Raw genomic sequence first — 17,273 nt, forward strand, 5'->3', positions numbered from 1 at the left:
AAAATGGGGGCATTAATCAAAGGGAATACATCTTTAAATAACTTGATTGAGTTTGGGTCAAACATACAAGTTTAAGGTTTAGATGAAGCTAAAATTTTAGACGACTCAGAAAAGCTCTACTGTGTCTAAACAGTTCAAACACCGATCAGGTTCTAAACATTCCTCCAACGCTGCCTCACTTACTGAGGACGAGGCACTCATGTTTGGGAGGATGCCAATTATCTTATTCTTAATAGAATCAATTTTATTTATGAAGAATCCTGTAAAGACATTAGTGCTAAGAGCTGAGGGAATGGATGGATCAACAGAGCTATGACTCTGCGTAGGTTCGGCAACTGTACTAAAGAGAAACCTAAGATTATTTTTATTCTCTATTAATGATGAAAATGCTGCTCTAACTCTGCAAAGGGGTCTTTTTATACAACAGAGAGTTTTTTCCAGATTAGGTAGGATTCCTCTAGATGTGTAGAATGCCATTTTCTTTCCAATTTCCTAACGTTGTGCTTCAAAGAAAGCAGCTCTAAATTAAACAGCTTCCTGTGAATCATCACCTTCTTTTTCAAGGGGGCTACTTTGTCTAATGCAAAACACAGTGACAACATTACTGATTATCAGAGATCAATTAATTTAATAGCATAGTCTTTGGAGGGAGAGACCTTATATTTAATAAACCACAATTGTTTTATTTTTTGGTAAAGTTAATTGCCTCGAGAATTTGAGTTTGAGACCATTGACAGTCAAGCAGGTTTGGAGCGATTTTTTTTTTTTTTCCCCCCTTGACTAGACATGTCCCATTCCAGTCCTCGACAGCCGGTCTCCTGCATTTTTTAGATCATTCCCTGCTCCTACATGTTTGATTCATATGAATGATTTACCTTCTCGATCTGAGAAGACCACTGATTAAGCGCTCACAGGTTCTGCTGTGTTGAACTAGGACAACACCTAAAACATGCAGGACACCAGCCCCAGAGGACTGACTTTGGACACCACTACACTTGACAAACAAAATCCTATGAGAAAGGTATTTTGTGTTTACCCAGGTCAATATTAAAATGTCTTTGATTAAATAATTTTACCAGCCCTGTATGTGACCTGCTTTACTTTCATCAGTGCAGCCAAATCTGCAGCAAACGTTAGATTTGTCGTTACTAGAAACATGTTTGTCAGCAATCATGATGACAGACATACTGCATTTAAAAAGGTGTAAACATGTGAAAGCTTCATGTCAACAGCACTAAACTGAGAAACTACAAATCTTGTATTTAAAGAAACATCGAAACGTAAGAGTTCATAAGAGAGAGAGAATAAAGGCGATACTGGACAAGCAAAACGGTTGTGGCTTCATATTTAGGCTTTTTACATAGCAACAAACTTTACAGTGCCACATTTGATCTCTTTTCTCTGTCATATACAGTATTTTACAAATGTAAACAATAAAAAAAAACAACAACCTGTGTTTCAAAGGCTAGCTTCTCACAGGAAGGTTGTCAGTTTGAATCCCTCTGAGGTCTTTCTGTATGGAGTTTGCATGTTCTCCCTCTGCTTGCGTTCTTCATGCTATTCTTAGTCCATAAAACATACATACACATTCAGAGAGTGGCGGCATTGTGGTTACAGCAGGATGCTTGCGTCCTGGGAAGGCTGCAAGTTCCCTGGTTTGAATCCCACAGACTGCCTCTCTGGGTCCCTGAGCAAGACCCTTGGCCCCAGAAGGCTCCACGGGCGCCGCACAGTGGCAGCCCACTGCCCCCTAAGGGATGGGTTAAATGCAGAGGTCACATTTCATTGGCACGTATGCTGCAATGACAAATAAAGATGATTATTAATGATATTCTAAATTGACCTCACGTGTGAGATGGAGTTGGCCTGATCTACCATGCTTCTCACCTTCTTACACACCACCACCTTGCAAAAGTATCCAAATCCATTGAACCTTTTCACACTTTGTCACGTTTTAGCCACAAACTTTGCTGAATTTCTGGGGGGATTTTACGTTACAGGCTGACGAAAACTAGTGCATAATTGGGAACGGGAAGAAAAATACTACATGGTTTTCAGAAATGTTTTGCAGATAAAAAAACAAATCTGAAAAGTGTGGTGTCCATATGTGTTCACCCCACTTTACTGTTATACCTTTAAATTAAATCCAGTGCAACCAGCTGCCTTCAAAACTCACATTTTTGCTGTATAGAGTCCATCTGTATGTAATTTAATCTTAGAGGTTTTTCTGAGAACTTTAAAGAACAAACAGCATCATGGAGACCCAGGAGCACAGCAGACCGATCAGGACCAAGGAAATGTGTAAATTGCTATATTTTAGGGCCGCTATATTCTTCTTTGTTCTAAAACCCAAAAATATAGGAAAATTTGTAGTTATTTTAACCATAAAAACTAATTTTAGACAGTAGATATATACATTTTTTTAGAAAGGTCATGTAGGTTTTGCAACTTCTAAATTTTATTCAGAAGTAGCGAGGGCAAAAAAAAAATGGCACTTAAAATTGTAAAATTGGCAAACCTCTGGTCTAAACCGACAGGCTGACTGTACAATATTAATCACAAAAATGAGCATGTGACCTATGGGTACTCTGGAGGAGCTGCAGAGATGTACAGCTCAATCGGCCAAATCTCTAGACGGAAAAAAAAATATTACTTGAGCATTCCACAAATTTAGCCTCTGTTGGAGAGCGACAAAATAGCTGAACTGATGAAAGAAGGCCTAAAGAAACCTTCCTTTCCGTTTTGCTACAAGCCATGGAGAGGAAATATCAAATAGGTGGAAGAAGGCGTTCTGGTCGGGTGAGAGGAAAATCAGAACTTTTCAGCCTACGTGTAAAATGCTGCATGTGGTGAGAATCTAAAACCCAGAAAACATAATCCCGCCATAAAAATGGTGGCGGCAGGATCATACGGTGTGGATGTTTTTCCTCAGCAGGGATAGGGAGGTTGGTTGGTCGGCGCTGATGGAAATAACATGCAGCTAAATACAGGGCGCTACGGAAAACAACCCTGTTTGGAGGCTGTAAAGAACTTGAGACTGAGGTACAGGTTCATTTTCTAACAAGACAGCAAGCCTAACAAACAACCTGAGCTATAATGCAACAGTTTACATGAAAGCTTATTTATGTGTTAAGATGGCCCAGTCAAAGTCGAGACCAAAATCTGATTAAGAATTTGTGGCAAGATGAAATTGATGCTCGCAGTCTCTGTCCAATCTGATTGATTTTGAGCTATTTTTCAGGAAATCCATCCATCCATCCATTTTCTGACCCGCTTAATCCCTCATGGGGTCGCAGGGGTTGCTGGTGTTTATCTTTTCAGGAAATAATGTGGAATAATTTCAGTCTCTAATGTGTCTCTAAGAGACACACCCAAAATACTTGCTGCTATAATTCTGGCAAAAGGTGGTTCTCCATGGGTGGTTCTCAGGGACTGCTGTCCTTTTTGTTTCCCTGCTGCCACACAGACCTGACCTAAATGAATGATGGATGAATGGATGTGGCATGTTAAACAGGAGGTGATGAAACTACTTGAATCAGGTGTGCTGGGGCAGAAACACTTCTAAACCATCAAGGACTGTGGGCCCTGAGGAACAGGGTTGAGCTGCAATGCACTTGGTGTTGATTCATAACAAATATTCCCGTTAAATTGCTATGAAATTTGTGGTTGTAACATGACAAAAATGACAAAAATGTGAAAAACGAGGAGTGTGAATACTTATGCAAGGCATTGTATAAGATGCATCAAGACCACCAAGATGATCAGAAATACTTTCATAATTTTCAGTCATTGACACTGTTTGGCAACACACAATGTTGCAAGTTGACAAAGCAGCTCTTTTCCTGCAAGTTTTCATCAGCTTCTGCAGTCTGCAGGCCTTCCCATGTTTGTTGTGTTTTCAACATGAATCTGTGAGATCATGCTGCTCAAAACTCAGCGGTTGTGCTCCGTAATACAAACTGGGGGTCTCGTGTCATCCTGTTTCATAACCACATGGGCGTTTTGTGTGCCGCATGTGGGCATTTTCCGCTGTAAACAAGCGTCTTTCTCTGAGTTTGTGTTGTTTGTTTTGTTGGAGCCGTGCGTGTAAGAGGTGTTGCTGCGGCGGCTGCGTGTCACTGTGACTCTGAAGGTGTGCGTGTACTGCAACTCCATCTTATCTTCCTCTGACACTTTGATGAAGGGACACCAAGCAAATGCGTGACGGAAACCGGCCCGAAACCTGAAGAAAGAGATTGGAACGTTTTCACGAGTTTATAATGGTGGTATCATTAAAAAAAATATATATAATTCAGCTTATCCAGCTTTCTACCAGTCAAACACACAAAGAGGAGTCTCCTACCTTTGGTTAAGACAGCAGTAAATAATTGGATTGTACATAGTGGAACTCATAGCCAACCAGAAGATAGCCAGATACACCTGGCAAAGAGACAGTAAGTGATGAGTGATAATCATATAAAGTTATTGATGCACGTTAGCAAAAAATCTGGGTCTAACCTGCTGAATGTAATGTTGTTTATAAATGTCTCTGTTAAAGGACCCCAGAATGAAGTAAATGTGGTAGGGCAGCCAGCAGAGAGCAAACGTCATCACCACAACCACCATCATCTTCACCACCTACAGCATCAAAAGTTGCAGATGCAGAACAAATAAACCCAATTTAGCTGTAAAATAAAAAAAAAAAAGTTTTCCAATGACAAAGCATAAATGGAAATAAGACTGACCTTTCTCTTGGCTGTTATCTGGCTGTGGTAATACTCTGTTGCCTCTCCAGGGATGTGTCCACCCCACAGAGAGCGACCAACTAAACTGTAGGTCACCAGCATCACCAGCAGAGGGAACAAGTAGATCAGCAAAATCACTGCAAACTGGTAACTGAACACACGCAAAGAAGAAAGTGGACAGGCAATGATGACAGGTGATATTAAAAAAAGAAGTTAAGGCCAAAAAAGCCCCATAAATCAGTGTAAAACATCCAACATCTGTGCCCAGTACACACGAAGAAATCTGACACTGTGTGCTAATTTACTTTGTCAGCCTTTTTCACCTTAGCTGATGGGTGCCTCCGTAATCATCCGGCCAGTCCACCATGCACACAGTCCTTGGGTAGTAAAATGTTGTTACGCTGTAGTAGCACTGAGGGAAAGCCAGCGAGAAGGCGACAATCCAAATCAAGGCAATTACCACCTTTGTGGAGGTGGAGGAGAAGCGAGGCTTCAGCGGATGAATAATCGCCATGTACCTTCAAGAAAGCCAGAGGAACGCTGTTTATTTATTTATCTTGAGGGTACAGACAAGATAAGGAAAAAAAAAACTCTTCTCTGTCTGGACATCTGTGCAACAAACAATTAAAAACAACCCGTCATGTTAAATGAGAAACTACATATTTCAGTAAAACAATTTCTCACAAATTTGAGAGGAATATATACATATTTTTAAAGTAGAATTTGTTTTTAATGTTTAGCTTTTGAGGAACAGACAGAGCCTTACAAAAGTATTCAGAACTCTTTTCACATTTCGTCATTCAATAATCTTAAATAATTTACTTGGGATTTGATACGATGGACAGAACCAAAATATTGTAAAAAGATAAGGGAAATTATGGAAAAGCTCAAAAGTTTGTTAAAGAACATCAGCAAAAAACAAACAGCATCATAAGACCAAGCAACAACCCTGACAAAAAATTTTGAAGCAGTTATTTATTATTTAAAAATGGTCAGAGGTTGGCACAGTTGCAAACCTATAATTATGGCCGTCTGTCTAAACTGACGAGCCAGGCATAGTAACTCTGGAGGAGCTATACGAGTCCTGTACTCCAGGAAACTTAATCTTACTTACAATTATGTACTACCGTATTTTTCTGACTATAAGGCACACTTAAAATCTTGAAATTTTCTAAAAAAAATTGATGATGCATCTTATAATCCGGTGCACCTTATGTATGATTACCGTTGTGCTTACTGACCGTTTTTATGTGGTACAATGCGCTCAAAAATCTGTTAAAATGTGTAAGTACGACTTTGGTTAGCAATGAAGCCTCTCCGCCAAATGGATATTTGAAGCATTACGGTACACTGTGTCACTACTTGACCGGCCCCCTGAGCTGTCTAGAAGACTGCCTGACTGTAATGTCGAAACTAGAAGTGCATTTATGTAAGGCAGCCCACGCCCGGAGTACACTCTAGCAACAATAAAACTAGTAAAAGAATATTTAATGCGATTCACAATCCGGTGCGGTTTATGTGTGGACAAAGACACACACAGACACGTTAATTCACAGTGCACCTTATAATCTGGTGTGCCTTATGGTTCGAAAAATACGCTACTATGTGTTGGTCTATCACAAAAATCTTAACTATAGCAGCACAGTGTAAGTTTTGACCCAAGTATTAGCTTAATTTGAGATATATTAAATGATGTTTCATGTCAATATACAGCACTTTGTGCATGCCGGTGGTCAGTGTAGGCTGCTCTTCTAAAAAACTTGCATGTGTAACATCGCTGAATGGGTCATGTGACTTAGAGCGGCACTCTAGGACGGAGTTTAGCTCAGACTGCCGTAACAACAAAACTAAAGCGATATGACACCTGAGCAGACATATTTTTGTTTTTCTGATATAGGATTTAATCTAGACTCTAGCGGGACGAATGTGGCCTTCTATTTACAAGTAACTGCATGACTTCTCAATCTGTTGGTCCAAAATGGTCTGCTATCACATTCTAAAACACGGAGGGAAACTGTTAAAATTTTGGACAGTGCAGTGTTGCCAGTGGCCTTCAGGCGCTAGACCTGGAAGTTACAGATCAAGCATCCCTAGTGGCAAAATGTTACACAGTGCTGCTTTAAATATATAGCCATTTGTGGCTGTGATATGACAGAATGTAAAAAGATGGTTAAAAGGTATAGATTTATTTGCTAGTAAAATTTTACCGGATGAACACCTTTTGTGAAGTTCATGTAGAATAAGTAAAGGGCTACAAAACACAAAACTAAATCTCAATTCACCTGAATCCATCAGCATTTGAAAGGTAAAACCTGCTAAATGTTTTATTTTGCATGTGTTTAAGCACACTGGATCTGTTCACATGTGCGTTGGGGACAGGAAATGAAAAGCAGGTTTGTTTTGCAGAGGGTTGCCACACTGCAGAAAGTAAACTAATAAAAACGGTCTGCCTCTGATTGCCTGCCTCTGGTCATGTCCTGACCAGCTGCCAGAGCAGCAATAGCACAACATAATCCGACCCACAGACAAAATGGTCACACCAATTATTTTCAACAGCAGATATAAATTGTCAGTACCTGACAATGTATGGGCAGGCGGTACGTGCCAACAATCGCACAACATCTAATGAGATTATGAAAATGACTTATGCTCAGTGCTGTAATCCATATTGCTTCTGTTTATTTTTATCTTTATTGTAGAGAGAAGAAGAATAAAATTTTTCAGTAAAACACCATTACTCAGCGGTGTCAACTTTATGGTCTAATCATTAGACTAAGGCTGTGAATCACACATGTGAACCATTCAGGGTAGACAGCGTGAGTGTTTCATGACTAATGAAGTGAGATCTTGCATAAATTGATTTGCATAAAGGCGACATGTTTTTTAACGTCCTTCTTCAAGGCATTCTGCAGCTGTGATTAGAACAGCCGCGTTTCATGGCTTTTGTTCGCTTTTTTCATCATCTGTGGCTCGTTCTTTTCTCTTACACTTTCCCTGGATGTCCCTCTGTGAGCTGGTTTAACGCTCCTTTTTTATTCTTGTCCTATTAGACCTGTTATTCTACCCAGTGCAAAGATTATTTCTGTTTTATTTGTCACTGAGATGATTAAGATTTCTGCTGATAAAATTGTTAATGTGCAGTCTGTGCTGTGTTGGAGTCATGGATTTTTTTTTCATTCATTGCCTACTCTGTACGTTCTCTCGAGATGCAATGTAATCTATTATATGAAGAATGTACTATTATTTAAGAATTGTGAGAATAGTTAAATGCACTAATAGGGCTCTCTTCCCTGGAGAAACTGCGCTGCCACTGCGTTAATAACTTGTGAAGCAATAAACAATATTTCTGAGTCATTTAAATTACAGGACATTTTAAAGAGTTTAAAACATTCTGCAGGGTTGCTTGAGATAAATTAAACACGTTCCAAAGAAATAATGCCTTTATACGAAAACACATAGAAGGTGAGATCAGCAGTGCATGAAATTATTGTGATGAGATTTGGTCGAGATCTTAAGTTATAATTTCTGTTTTATCTTTACATAACCAAAAATCTAAATCTGTTTTCATCAAGCTCACAGGAGGATCAAAATGTGAAAATCAGTTGTCTTTCTGTTGGACTTGTTGGGCTTGAGTTTCACTGCTGCATGAGTGCCTCGGATTGGTGGCTTTTTCAGCTTAAATCATTTGCTCTTAACTGTAATTCAGAAAAAAAATGTGTTTATGTGTTTGAGATTTTAAAACACTTTCTGCTTACAAAAAGAAGAAAAACAGTTTTTCCCAGGTCATATACCCAAATATAATCATCCAAAATCATAAGAAAAAAAACTTTGTTATCCATGAACAATGACATAACTACACGGCTGTGATTAGAAAAGCATATTCATTGTTTTTGAAACAATGAATGGCTCCGTATGGCTGCTTCCAAAAAATAAAGAAAGAAAGAAAAAAAAATAAAGAATAGTGCAACAAAACAGCTAAAGCCTCAGTTAGGGCCTCCTATGTTTTAGCAGTTAGTTTACAAGATTTGAGCTTGAAAATACCTGACCATGAAATGTGACAGTTTCTATTATAGCTGCACTGAATCTTCACTTTGTATTTCTGTAAGAAGTCCTTTCAATTTATCCACAGCAAATCATTCAGTCTTTTATACTGTCTCGCATGTGCTCTGAACCATTAAAAAAAAAAAAAAAGCACTCAATTTTTTCCACTTGACAAAATATTACATTTCTTTTACTGCTTCTCTTAAATGCAAAGCGTAGTTTAAAAGCAATCCTACAAAATCGAAAGATATTTACTGTACCGTCATAAAACTTGTTTCTTTAACCCAGCTGCTGTTGTTTTTATTGTTTGGATAGAAGTTGGTAATTTTAAACCAAAGATTAGTCAAACATTGAAACCCAGGTTATTGAGTTTGTTTATATTACTCCAAAAATCATCTCTTCGCAAGAAAACCAAATTCAATTAAACACATAAAATATCATCAGCTCAATCTAGTCATATTGGCATGGTCAAATTCAATTACAGAGAGTCCAGTCTAGCCCTAGTTATAATACATTGCAGCCAAATTCAGTTTAGAATGCCAATTAATACAAAGTTATCAATCCAAGGAAGCCCAGTCGATCCCTCCTCCTTGAGCAAGTATGTGGCAGCAGTGGAAAGGAATGACTCTTTTACAGGAGAGAACAATTTAGAAGAAACCGCCATGTTGAACAACAGAATGACCTTCGCCAAAAAGCCAAAAATGGCCTCTCAATTTATGTCATGCATACATACTATTCTGTTTTGATGAATATTCACTGAATGCTGTTCACAGGATCAATTACAAAATGGCAAGACCGTAAAGTTATACTGGATTATAACGTAAGTGTATTGTACTAAATACTTTAGTTTGAACTACAGAATGAGTTTGTTTACTTAAAAGCCTTTGTCTGTTACTTAGCAAAAGTGATGTTCAGCATTCCCACTTTGACCAAACAATGGGTCATAAGGTGAGTGTTGTCAGTGCATATTTATATGCACTTCACCAGTAATTCGTTCACCAGCCCCTTTATTAGGTACATATTTTCAACTGGTTGTTAACACAAATAGCATGTCAGCCAATTATATTGCAGCAACTTAATCTATTAAGGCAACTAGACACCACAAAGACAAGAATTGAAGTTTAAACTTAGCTTCAAAATGGGAAACTTGTCTTCAAATTTGGTTTGAACATGACTGTTTGGGACAGAAATTGTTGTGTTGATGTCAGAAGTCAAGGAAGAAAAGCCAGTGTGGTTGGTGATAATAAAAAGACAATATAAGCTCTAATTAGCATGCATTACCACTGAGGTATACAGAATACCCTCTCTGAATGCACAAGCCCATCTTAAAGCAGCAGAATACTCCACTTGGTGGCACCTATGAATGTTAAAAAGTTGGATCTGAAACTACAATTCGCACAGGCTCACCAAAAGTGGAAAAGAGAGATAAGAAAAACTGTTGACTGATCTAAGGAGTCCCAGTTTCAGCTGCAACATTAAGGCTGTAGGGTCAGAATGGAGCATAAAGAATATGATAGCTTGGATCCATCCTGCCATCCTGTGTGTAATGTGTGCCTGGATGCAGGAAGAATATTCATTTTAAGGACTACAGGATGGACAAGTGGTTATGATTAAATCAGTTTTGCTTCTTCAGATCCCTTTTTTACATATCCACTAAAGAAGGTTGTGTATTTGTGTGAGTCGAATACATATTGTTACAGCTGTATACAACAAGGAATCTTTCTGTATTCATTTTTGATATTTTGGTAATTTTGGCAGAATGCCTGAAATAAATTATTCATTCGTTCGTTGTATCAGTGATTCAGTCTGGAGGCGGTGGTGTAATGGTGTGGGGTATGTTTTCTTAGCGCACTGTGGGGCCCGTAGTACCAATTGAGCATGGTTTCAACACCGGAGTCTACCTTAGTATTTGCCCATCGCTTTATGACCACAGTGTACCCATTGTCTGATTAATGCTTCTGCCACCATAAAGCTCAAATCATCTTAAACTGGTTTCTTTAACGTGACGACACAGAGCTCCCTATATTCCTTTGTCAACCACATTCACCAGATCTCAGTACAATATAGCACCTTCGGGATGTGGTGGAATGGGAGAATGGCGTCACGGATGTTCAGTCAACAAATCTACAATGTTTGAGTGATCCCATTAAGTCAACATGGACCATAATCTCTCATGAATGGGTTTGACACATCTAAAAATTGCCCTAAGGTATGTGTTAAAGGTCATTTTGCCGCTGGAGACACATACCTGTGGACTATGTAAAAACTCAATCTCAATCATTATTTGGTTAGTAATCCATATAATAGATCATTCTTTTCAGCCCACTCAGTGGTCAGCCTTAAAGTTGGACACAAGTCACTTTAAGTCACTTTTTGGATCGGGCAGCTAATGCAATATACTGAGTAAATTTTACAGAACCCCGTTGTATTAAATCAAGTTAAACCTGGATTGATTCATCTTTGACCCAAGGCTGGTTTCAGCAAAATAACCCAAGTAGGGTTGTTTTTATCTCTGCTGATTTAGGAGTCTAGGATGATTGTAAGTTTTGAGTAGAATCTCCGCACAAGGGCTACTGGGGCAACAGCGGCGCTAGAGCTAGGGAGTTCGACCCGGAACAGATGGGTTGCCATTTTGAATCTGTTCATTTCAGTTGTTGTCTCCTTGGGCAAGACACACACCTGCTTTGCCTGTGGGTGGCAGCCCTGCTTCTGTCAGTCTGCCCCAGGGCAGCTGTGAATGTGTGAGTGAATGCGTGAATGGCTGAATGTAGTGTGAAGCACTTCGGAGTCCTCGGATTTGATAAAGCACTATACAAGTATAGGCTGTTTACCAGTCACCATAAGTGGAGTCAACCTTTTCTCTGATTATTGATTATGGTGATGCATTATACCGAGGGTGTATCATGGCACTAATGTTTATCACAAACTGTGGAGCCCTATAACTCATCACTGTTTCTCTTTTGTGACAAAGTAAAATCTTTGCATGTGCACCGACTTGGCCATTTGAATGTCTTGATTTACAAGGTTATTCTTAAACTGACGGAACCTTATTCATCATATTTTTAAATTTAAAATAATGGGGCCTACCGTCTCTGGTCTCAGGACTTTTTTCATTTGATTGTTCCTCAGGAACAGAACAGAGAAGGGATAGAAAGCTTTTTGCTTTTTTTTGCTCCAACGCCATTAAACAGTTTTCAGGCAGAACTTAAAGTCAAAACTCTGGTTTCTCTGAATGTATTTAAAATCATGATAGTCATCATATCCAAGTTACATAAGTGCAATTGTTTTGAGTGTAAATACCGTTATTTTTTTAAACATTTTTTCTTTTTAAATACTATATTTTATGTTTGTGCTTAATGTGATTGTGTTGTAACTGTATGCCGCACCTCTTGGCCAGGTCTCTCTTGCAAAAGAGATTTTTTTTTTATCTCAGTGAGACAAACCTGGTTAAATAAAGGTTAGATAAACGTTAAAAGCAGATAGCTTGTTACTCTAAACTAGGTTCTGCTGGAGGTTTCTTTCTTCCACTGTCGCTGCATGCACGCTCAGCATGAGGGGTTGTTGTAAAGTTAACTCAATCCAATCGACTGTTCACCGTTGCTGCCCGCTCACCAGGAGAAGCCAATGCTGCAAGTCAGTGACCCATTGAAATCTGCTGGGTTTCCTTAGATTCAAGACTTTTTCAACCAATTTGAGCAATAAACTGAACTTGAGTTCATTGTCTGATAAACAGGATCAATGTGGAGTGCATGTAGTGGAAGCTGAATCTCTTTGTCTGAGTGGATTGAATAGACTCTTTTTGTAAAGTGTTGTGACAGAAAACTTGGTGTGAATTGGGGCTATATAGATAAACTGGATTAAACTGAACTTGATCAAAAGCAGTCTGATGTGACAGTCTGACAACGTGAGTAATGCTGTGCTGGAAATGAAGAGTACGGACACATTAGAAACATCTAAAGCTTTACGGTGAGCTCCACAGCCAGCAATGCTACATCAGAATTGTAACTTGGAACACAGAAAATACAGAGCAGAGACTCACCATTAACAGACTGACCACTCATGCTTCAGTAAGCATTAATAACATCTGTGTCTCAGCTGTGTGTTGACCCACATCTCCTCCATGCTGCAGCGTAGTTTGGATAGTTGCTGCTTAACATAATTTCAAAGGAGTCTGCTCACAGACCGTAACTAAATGAATTACACATAGAAGTGCTATGTGATCTAAAAAGAACATTTGCAGAGTGAGACCTCTGAGAAAGTCCGGGGCTGTTGTTCATAAATCTGATATGTTCCACTGTCCATGCAGGCCAACATTAAAGGACCAAAGATACGACTTCAAGTCAAAACCAGGAGAACTGCATTATTAGTAAAACAAATGAGAATAGACACAATATCATATAACAGTCTGTATGGGTGTTATGTGTTATTTTAATTGAGTTCTGCACTTCAGAGCAAATTTGATTCAAAAAGATGCCATTGTTAATAAATATGGTTAAGAATAATATGCCTTTTTTTTAATAGTGTGTCAGGTTTACGTTAAAAATTATTAATGAGCAGATAGTTTACGGTAAAAGTATTATCTCACCTGTCCACTGATATGGCAGCCATGGAATATATTGAAGAAAACATAGCTGTGATGGGGAAGAAGTTCTGAAATCTACAATAACCCAGGCCGAAGTACCAGTCGTTGTGAAGCGCATAGACGAAGTTAAAGAGGGTGTTAAAGGTCGCCATGGATGCGTCCGAGAAGGCCAGGTTGACGATGAAGTAGTTGGTCACGGTCCTCATGCGTCTGTGAGCAAGGATGATCCAGATCACCGTGACGTTCCCGGTGATGGACACCAGGATGATGAGGGAGTAGGCTATAGCCCACAGAGCCACCTGAGAGGAAGAGGAGGAGGACGAAGATAATCAGAGGAGGGGAGGAGAGGACTGTAATTTACATTGTCCAATAGCAACAGAAAAAAAAACGAATAGTTGAAACGTTTGGAAATATAGCTGTGTTTTTAAGACAAATTACTGATTTACAGGCGCATCCCGATAAACTAGAATGTCATCTAAAAGTTAATTTCAGTAATTCAGTTCAAAAAGGTAAGCTTGTGCATTTATTAGCCACAAGCTGACACTATGTGATACTTTCTGCTTCTTTTAGTAAGTTTGGCTTAGAGTTAATGAAAAACCCAAATTAATTTACTTTGAAAATTAGAATATTCTACATCTTAAACCAAAAATATAACAATATGTTCTACACAACCATGGGGAGACTGCTGAGTTGTCCAGCAGACGGTCACTGACGTCCTCTGGGAGGGTAAGTCCCAAAAGGTCATCGCTAAACAAGTTGGCTGATCAAAGATTGCTGGATCCAAGCATATTAATGGACAGTTGAATAAAAGAAAAAGTATCATGGACACAGACCAGATCATTGGCTGTCCATTCTGGACCCAATAAACATGGGGCCTACTTTTCTGTAGGCCAATATTTCTGTGTAAAATAAAAGATCTTTTATTGCTCCAAACTATCATTTCTATTTTCTGAGAAACTGATTTATGAGTTTTGATGAAGTGTAGCCTACATCATGCTGCGGTAGGAGAAGCACCTGAAGATGCCGACGAGGAAGTTTTAATGAGAGAAAAAAAAACCTTCCAGTTTTGGGAACAACACGGAGGAACAGGGGAGGGAAAAGGCACAAATCCACAAGGAAACATCACATCTACTAAGAACAGAAAAATATAATAAAAAGCAATCGGGACCCATTCTCTCTTTGCTTCATCATCAGACTGGTAAATTATCTTTTTGCCTGCTCTATCCAGAATATGTCCAAGTCTATAGCTTGCCTCATCTCTGCCGTTCTCTGGGCTGGTTGGCAGTTTTCCCTCCTCCTGCTCTGCTTCACTCATTAACACTTACTTCTACACCTGCCACAGCTCCAATCACCGGAGACTCATTACACCTGGCACTGTACCTATTTATACCTGCCTCTCACAGCCAGTCAGCCAGATTGTCTCTTTGCCTTGCATAAAATCTTCCCCAGTGCGAGTGTGCACCAGCTGCCTTCCTGTGCTCACCCTGCCCCTAGTCAAAGATTTACTTTGCTTATTCCTTTGTTACAGCAATGTTTTTCTTTTCCTATGCAATATTTACCTCAGTAATGTTTTCTGTTCATATGCAGCACTTTGAATCATCTTGTTACTGAAAAGTGCTATATGAATAAACTTGCCTTGCCTTACTGGGTTCTCATCGGCGTCTGACTCTGATCCCGACCTGGAATGCCTTTGGTTTTTTCGATATATGCCTAAACCATTTGGACTGTTCTGTGTCATATCCACATCCATCAATACATTTTTTCTAGAAGTTCAACACCCTGTCTGACTGAATTATTAGGTTCCCTGTCTATTTCACAACAGTTTTGTAGGAACTAAGTGCTAAGCTACCAAGCTAAACAACCTGCTAACATGGCTCCATCAGCATTGCACGCAAATGGGTCTGGTTTGCATAAAGTCGATGCATTTCTTTTGATATAAGATTTATTCTAGAGGAGAAATTGTGGCTTTATCTTCACAAGTAACTCGATTATTACTCAATCTGCTGCTCCAAAGTGGTCTGCTATCAGATTCCAAAATATGGAGGAATATCAGTAATTTTGCAAGTGTGCAGTGTTGCCAGTGGCCTTCTTTCAGGGGATCTAAACCTGGAAGTTATATGTGTAGCGGCCCCTACTGGCTAAAAGTTACACGGTGGTGCTTTAAAGAACCAGCCAAAAACAAACACCTGGAAATTGTGACACTGTAAGCCGTAATCAACACTAAATATATCAGTGTATCATGAATCCACATGACCTTCGCTTTTGGAACTGAAATTTTAAATTTTCAACAAACTGAAATAATTTCATTGACTGATTGATTGATTCCTTCATTAATTCATCCATCGGCCATTCATTTCCCCTCTCACCTGCCAGCCTGGCTGCTGGAACTGGTTCCCCGTGGTCTCGTTTCCTTCGTCCATCCAGTCCGAGCTCACAGACAGCGGCATTAAAGTGGACTCTGGGTCTCGCTGAAAGTGTTTAATAAGACTCTCTGCGTCCATTCTGTCCCGCTTTGTTACCTGGTGGCAGAAACGTTATGGATAAGCGAGTGTGTGCTGTGCGTAATGAGCATGAGCAACGAGTGGCGGGCAACCTGTTCTCACGAAGAAGGCTTTCTTAGTCGATAGTTGGCTAAAATTGACATTGTGATTTACCTGTTGCGCGGTGTTTTAAAATGATTTAAAACTCTTGGTAGATTTAATACAATTGGTGAGAAATTGTTTTGTATCTTGCTTTCATTTAATACGAATCAGCTAAAATATATATATTCATGAACACAGAGCCCCTCCAAGTTATTAGAATTATCAAATGTAATTTTTTTATTGCCATTTCCCCTATTTTTTAAAGATCGTTTCTCATTAAACAACGCATTAAAAAAGGAAAGAGCATTAGCGCCATTCGCAATAAAACTGACTCTTCCAATTAATGCACAAGCTGGATGTCTGCAAGAATGAGTCAAACACCTTCAATTTGTAGTTGTGTATGTCTTACCTCTCTGTAGCCCCGATTATGTGGTGAGCTCTAACCCCAGATGTTTCGGTCCATAGCTGAAAATGGCCAAAAATGAAATCCCAGGTGCGTAATGGACACTCAGGTCCGACCAAGAACCCATTCATACATTTCTCCCCGCTCTCATACAAACACGGGCGCTCGGTCTCTCACTTTCTCTCTGCTGGAATGTGTTACAAGCCGCTTTGACACGCTCCTCCAGAGCGAGACGCGCGGACGTTGCGGCGCGGAACCGCGCGCACTGAGCCTTAATCCGTGGGGACAGCGTAAAAACCACAGGAAGTGTTATCAGTCGGTTCCCAAAGTGTGAATGTGGGTTTAAAATAGCATTTCATGTGTTTACATTGGCGATATTACATGAGAGCTATCTGAAGAAAAGGTCTGGGCATATTTTTAGCCTAGTTTCAACGCGGACTATTTCAGTCTACAAATAGAAACTGGAAAATGACAGTGATGAAAATGCAGGTGATCAAAAAGACCGGCGACATGTCTTAGTTTTTGCTTCCCTTTAGGATTGAGAGTAAGGGATTTTAATCTATGTAGTGATGACTTTTGACATTGAAAATATGGCTCATTGCCCAGGGCGGCATGAGGTAAAGAATGAGAGAAAAAAGTAATGTCAACTATAAGCTTAAAATAATTTTCAGATGCTTCTTGCATGTCCAATCATAGCCAATCTTAGCATGGTTAGCTAATCTTGAAGATGTTCTCTAATTCCAAATTTACTTTGCCTCTAAAAAAAAAAAAACATTTTGTTTGATTAGTCGTTTTCCAAAGACTAAATTTGACAATCTTTTGTAAATAAATAAATAAAATACTTGGTCTGGTCAAACCTCAACTTGTCATATGTAGGTATACGTTTTTGGTTCTCAACTGTTTTTATATCCGGAATATTTGGATTTTGTGTGACTAATTGG

The 17,273-nt window shown here is 39.3% G+C and overlaps 1 protein-coding gene across 1 annotated transcript; it reads right to left on the reverse strand.

Annotated features, from left to right (window-relative positions):
• Positions 1 to 3,518: 3,518 nt before the first annotated feature.
• On the reverse strand, positions 3,519 to 16,546 carry tacr2 (tachykinin receptor 2). Its single transcript, XM_036132370.1, has 8 exons — positions 16,339 to 16,546; positions 15,714 to 15,866; positions 13,351 to 13,646; positions 5,048 to 5,242; positions 4,725 to 4,875; positions 4,498 to 4,617; positions 4,343 to 4,419; positions 3,519 to 4,222 (listed from the first exon to the last, which is right to left on the reverse strand). The coding sequence occupies exons 2-8, from the start codon at positions 15,846 to 15,848 to the stop codon at positions 3,934 to 3,936; spliced, it is 1,263 nt and encodes a 420-aa protein (XP_035988263.1). The 5' UTR covers positions 15,849 to 15,866; positions 16,339 to 16,546; the 3' UTR covers positions 3,519 to 3,933.
• Between the last annotated feature and the right edge of the window lie 727 nt (positions 16,547 to 17,273).

The sequence above is a fragment of the Fundulus heteroclitus genome, unplaced genomic scaffold (genome assembly GCF_011125445.2).
Source record: "Fundulus heteroclitus isolate FHET01 unplaced genomic scaffold, MU-UCD_Fhet_4.1 scaffold_493, whole genome shotgun sequence".
Lineage (NCBI taxonomy): Eukaryota > Metazoa > Chordata > Actinopteri > Cyprinodontiformes > Fundulidae > Fundulus > Fundulus heteroclitus.

Coding starts and splice junctions, on each gene's coding strand:
- tacr2 (XM_036132370.1), bottom strand. CDS start 15,848: ATGGACGCAGAGAGTCTTATTAAACACTTTCAGCGAGACCCAGAGTCC. Junction 5,243..13,350: donor GCTGCCATATCAGTGGACAG/GTGAGATAATAC, acceptor GCTTTCTTGAAG/GTACATGGCGATTATTCATC. Junction 4,618..4,724: donor AGATAACAGCCAAGAGAAAG/GTCAGTCTTATT, acceptor TTGATGCTGTAG/GTGGTGAAGATGATGGTGGT.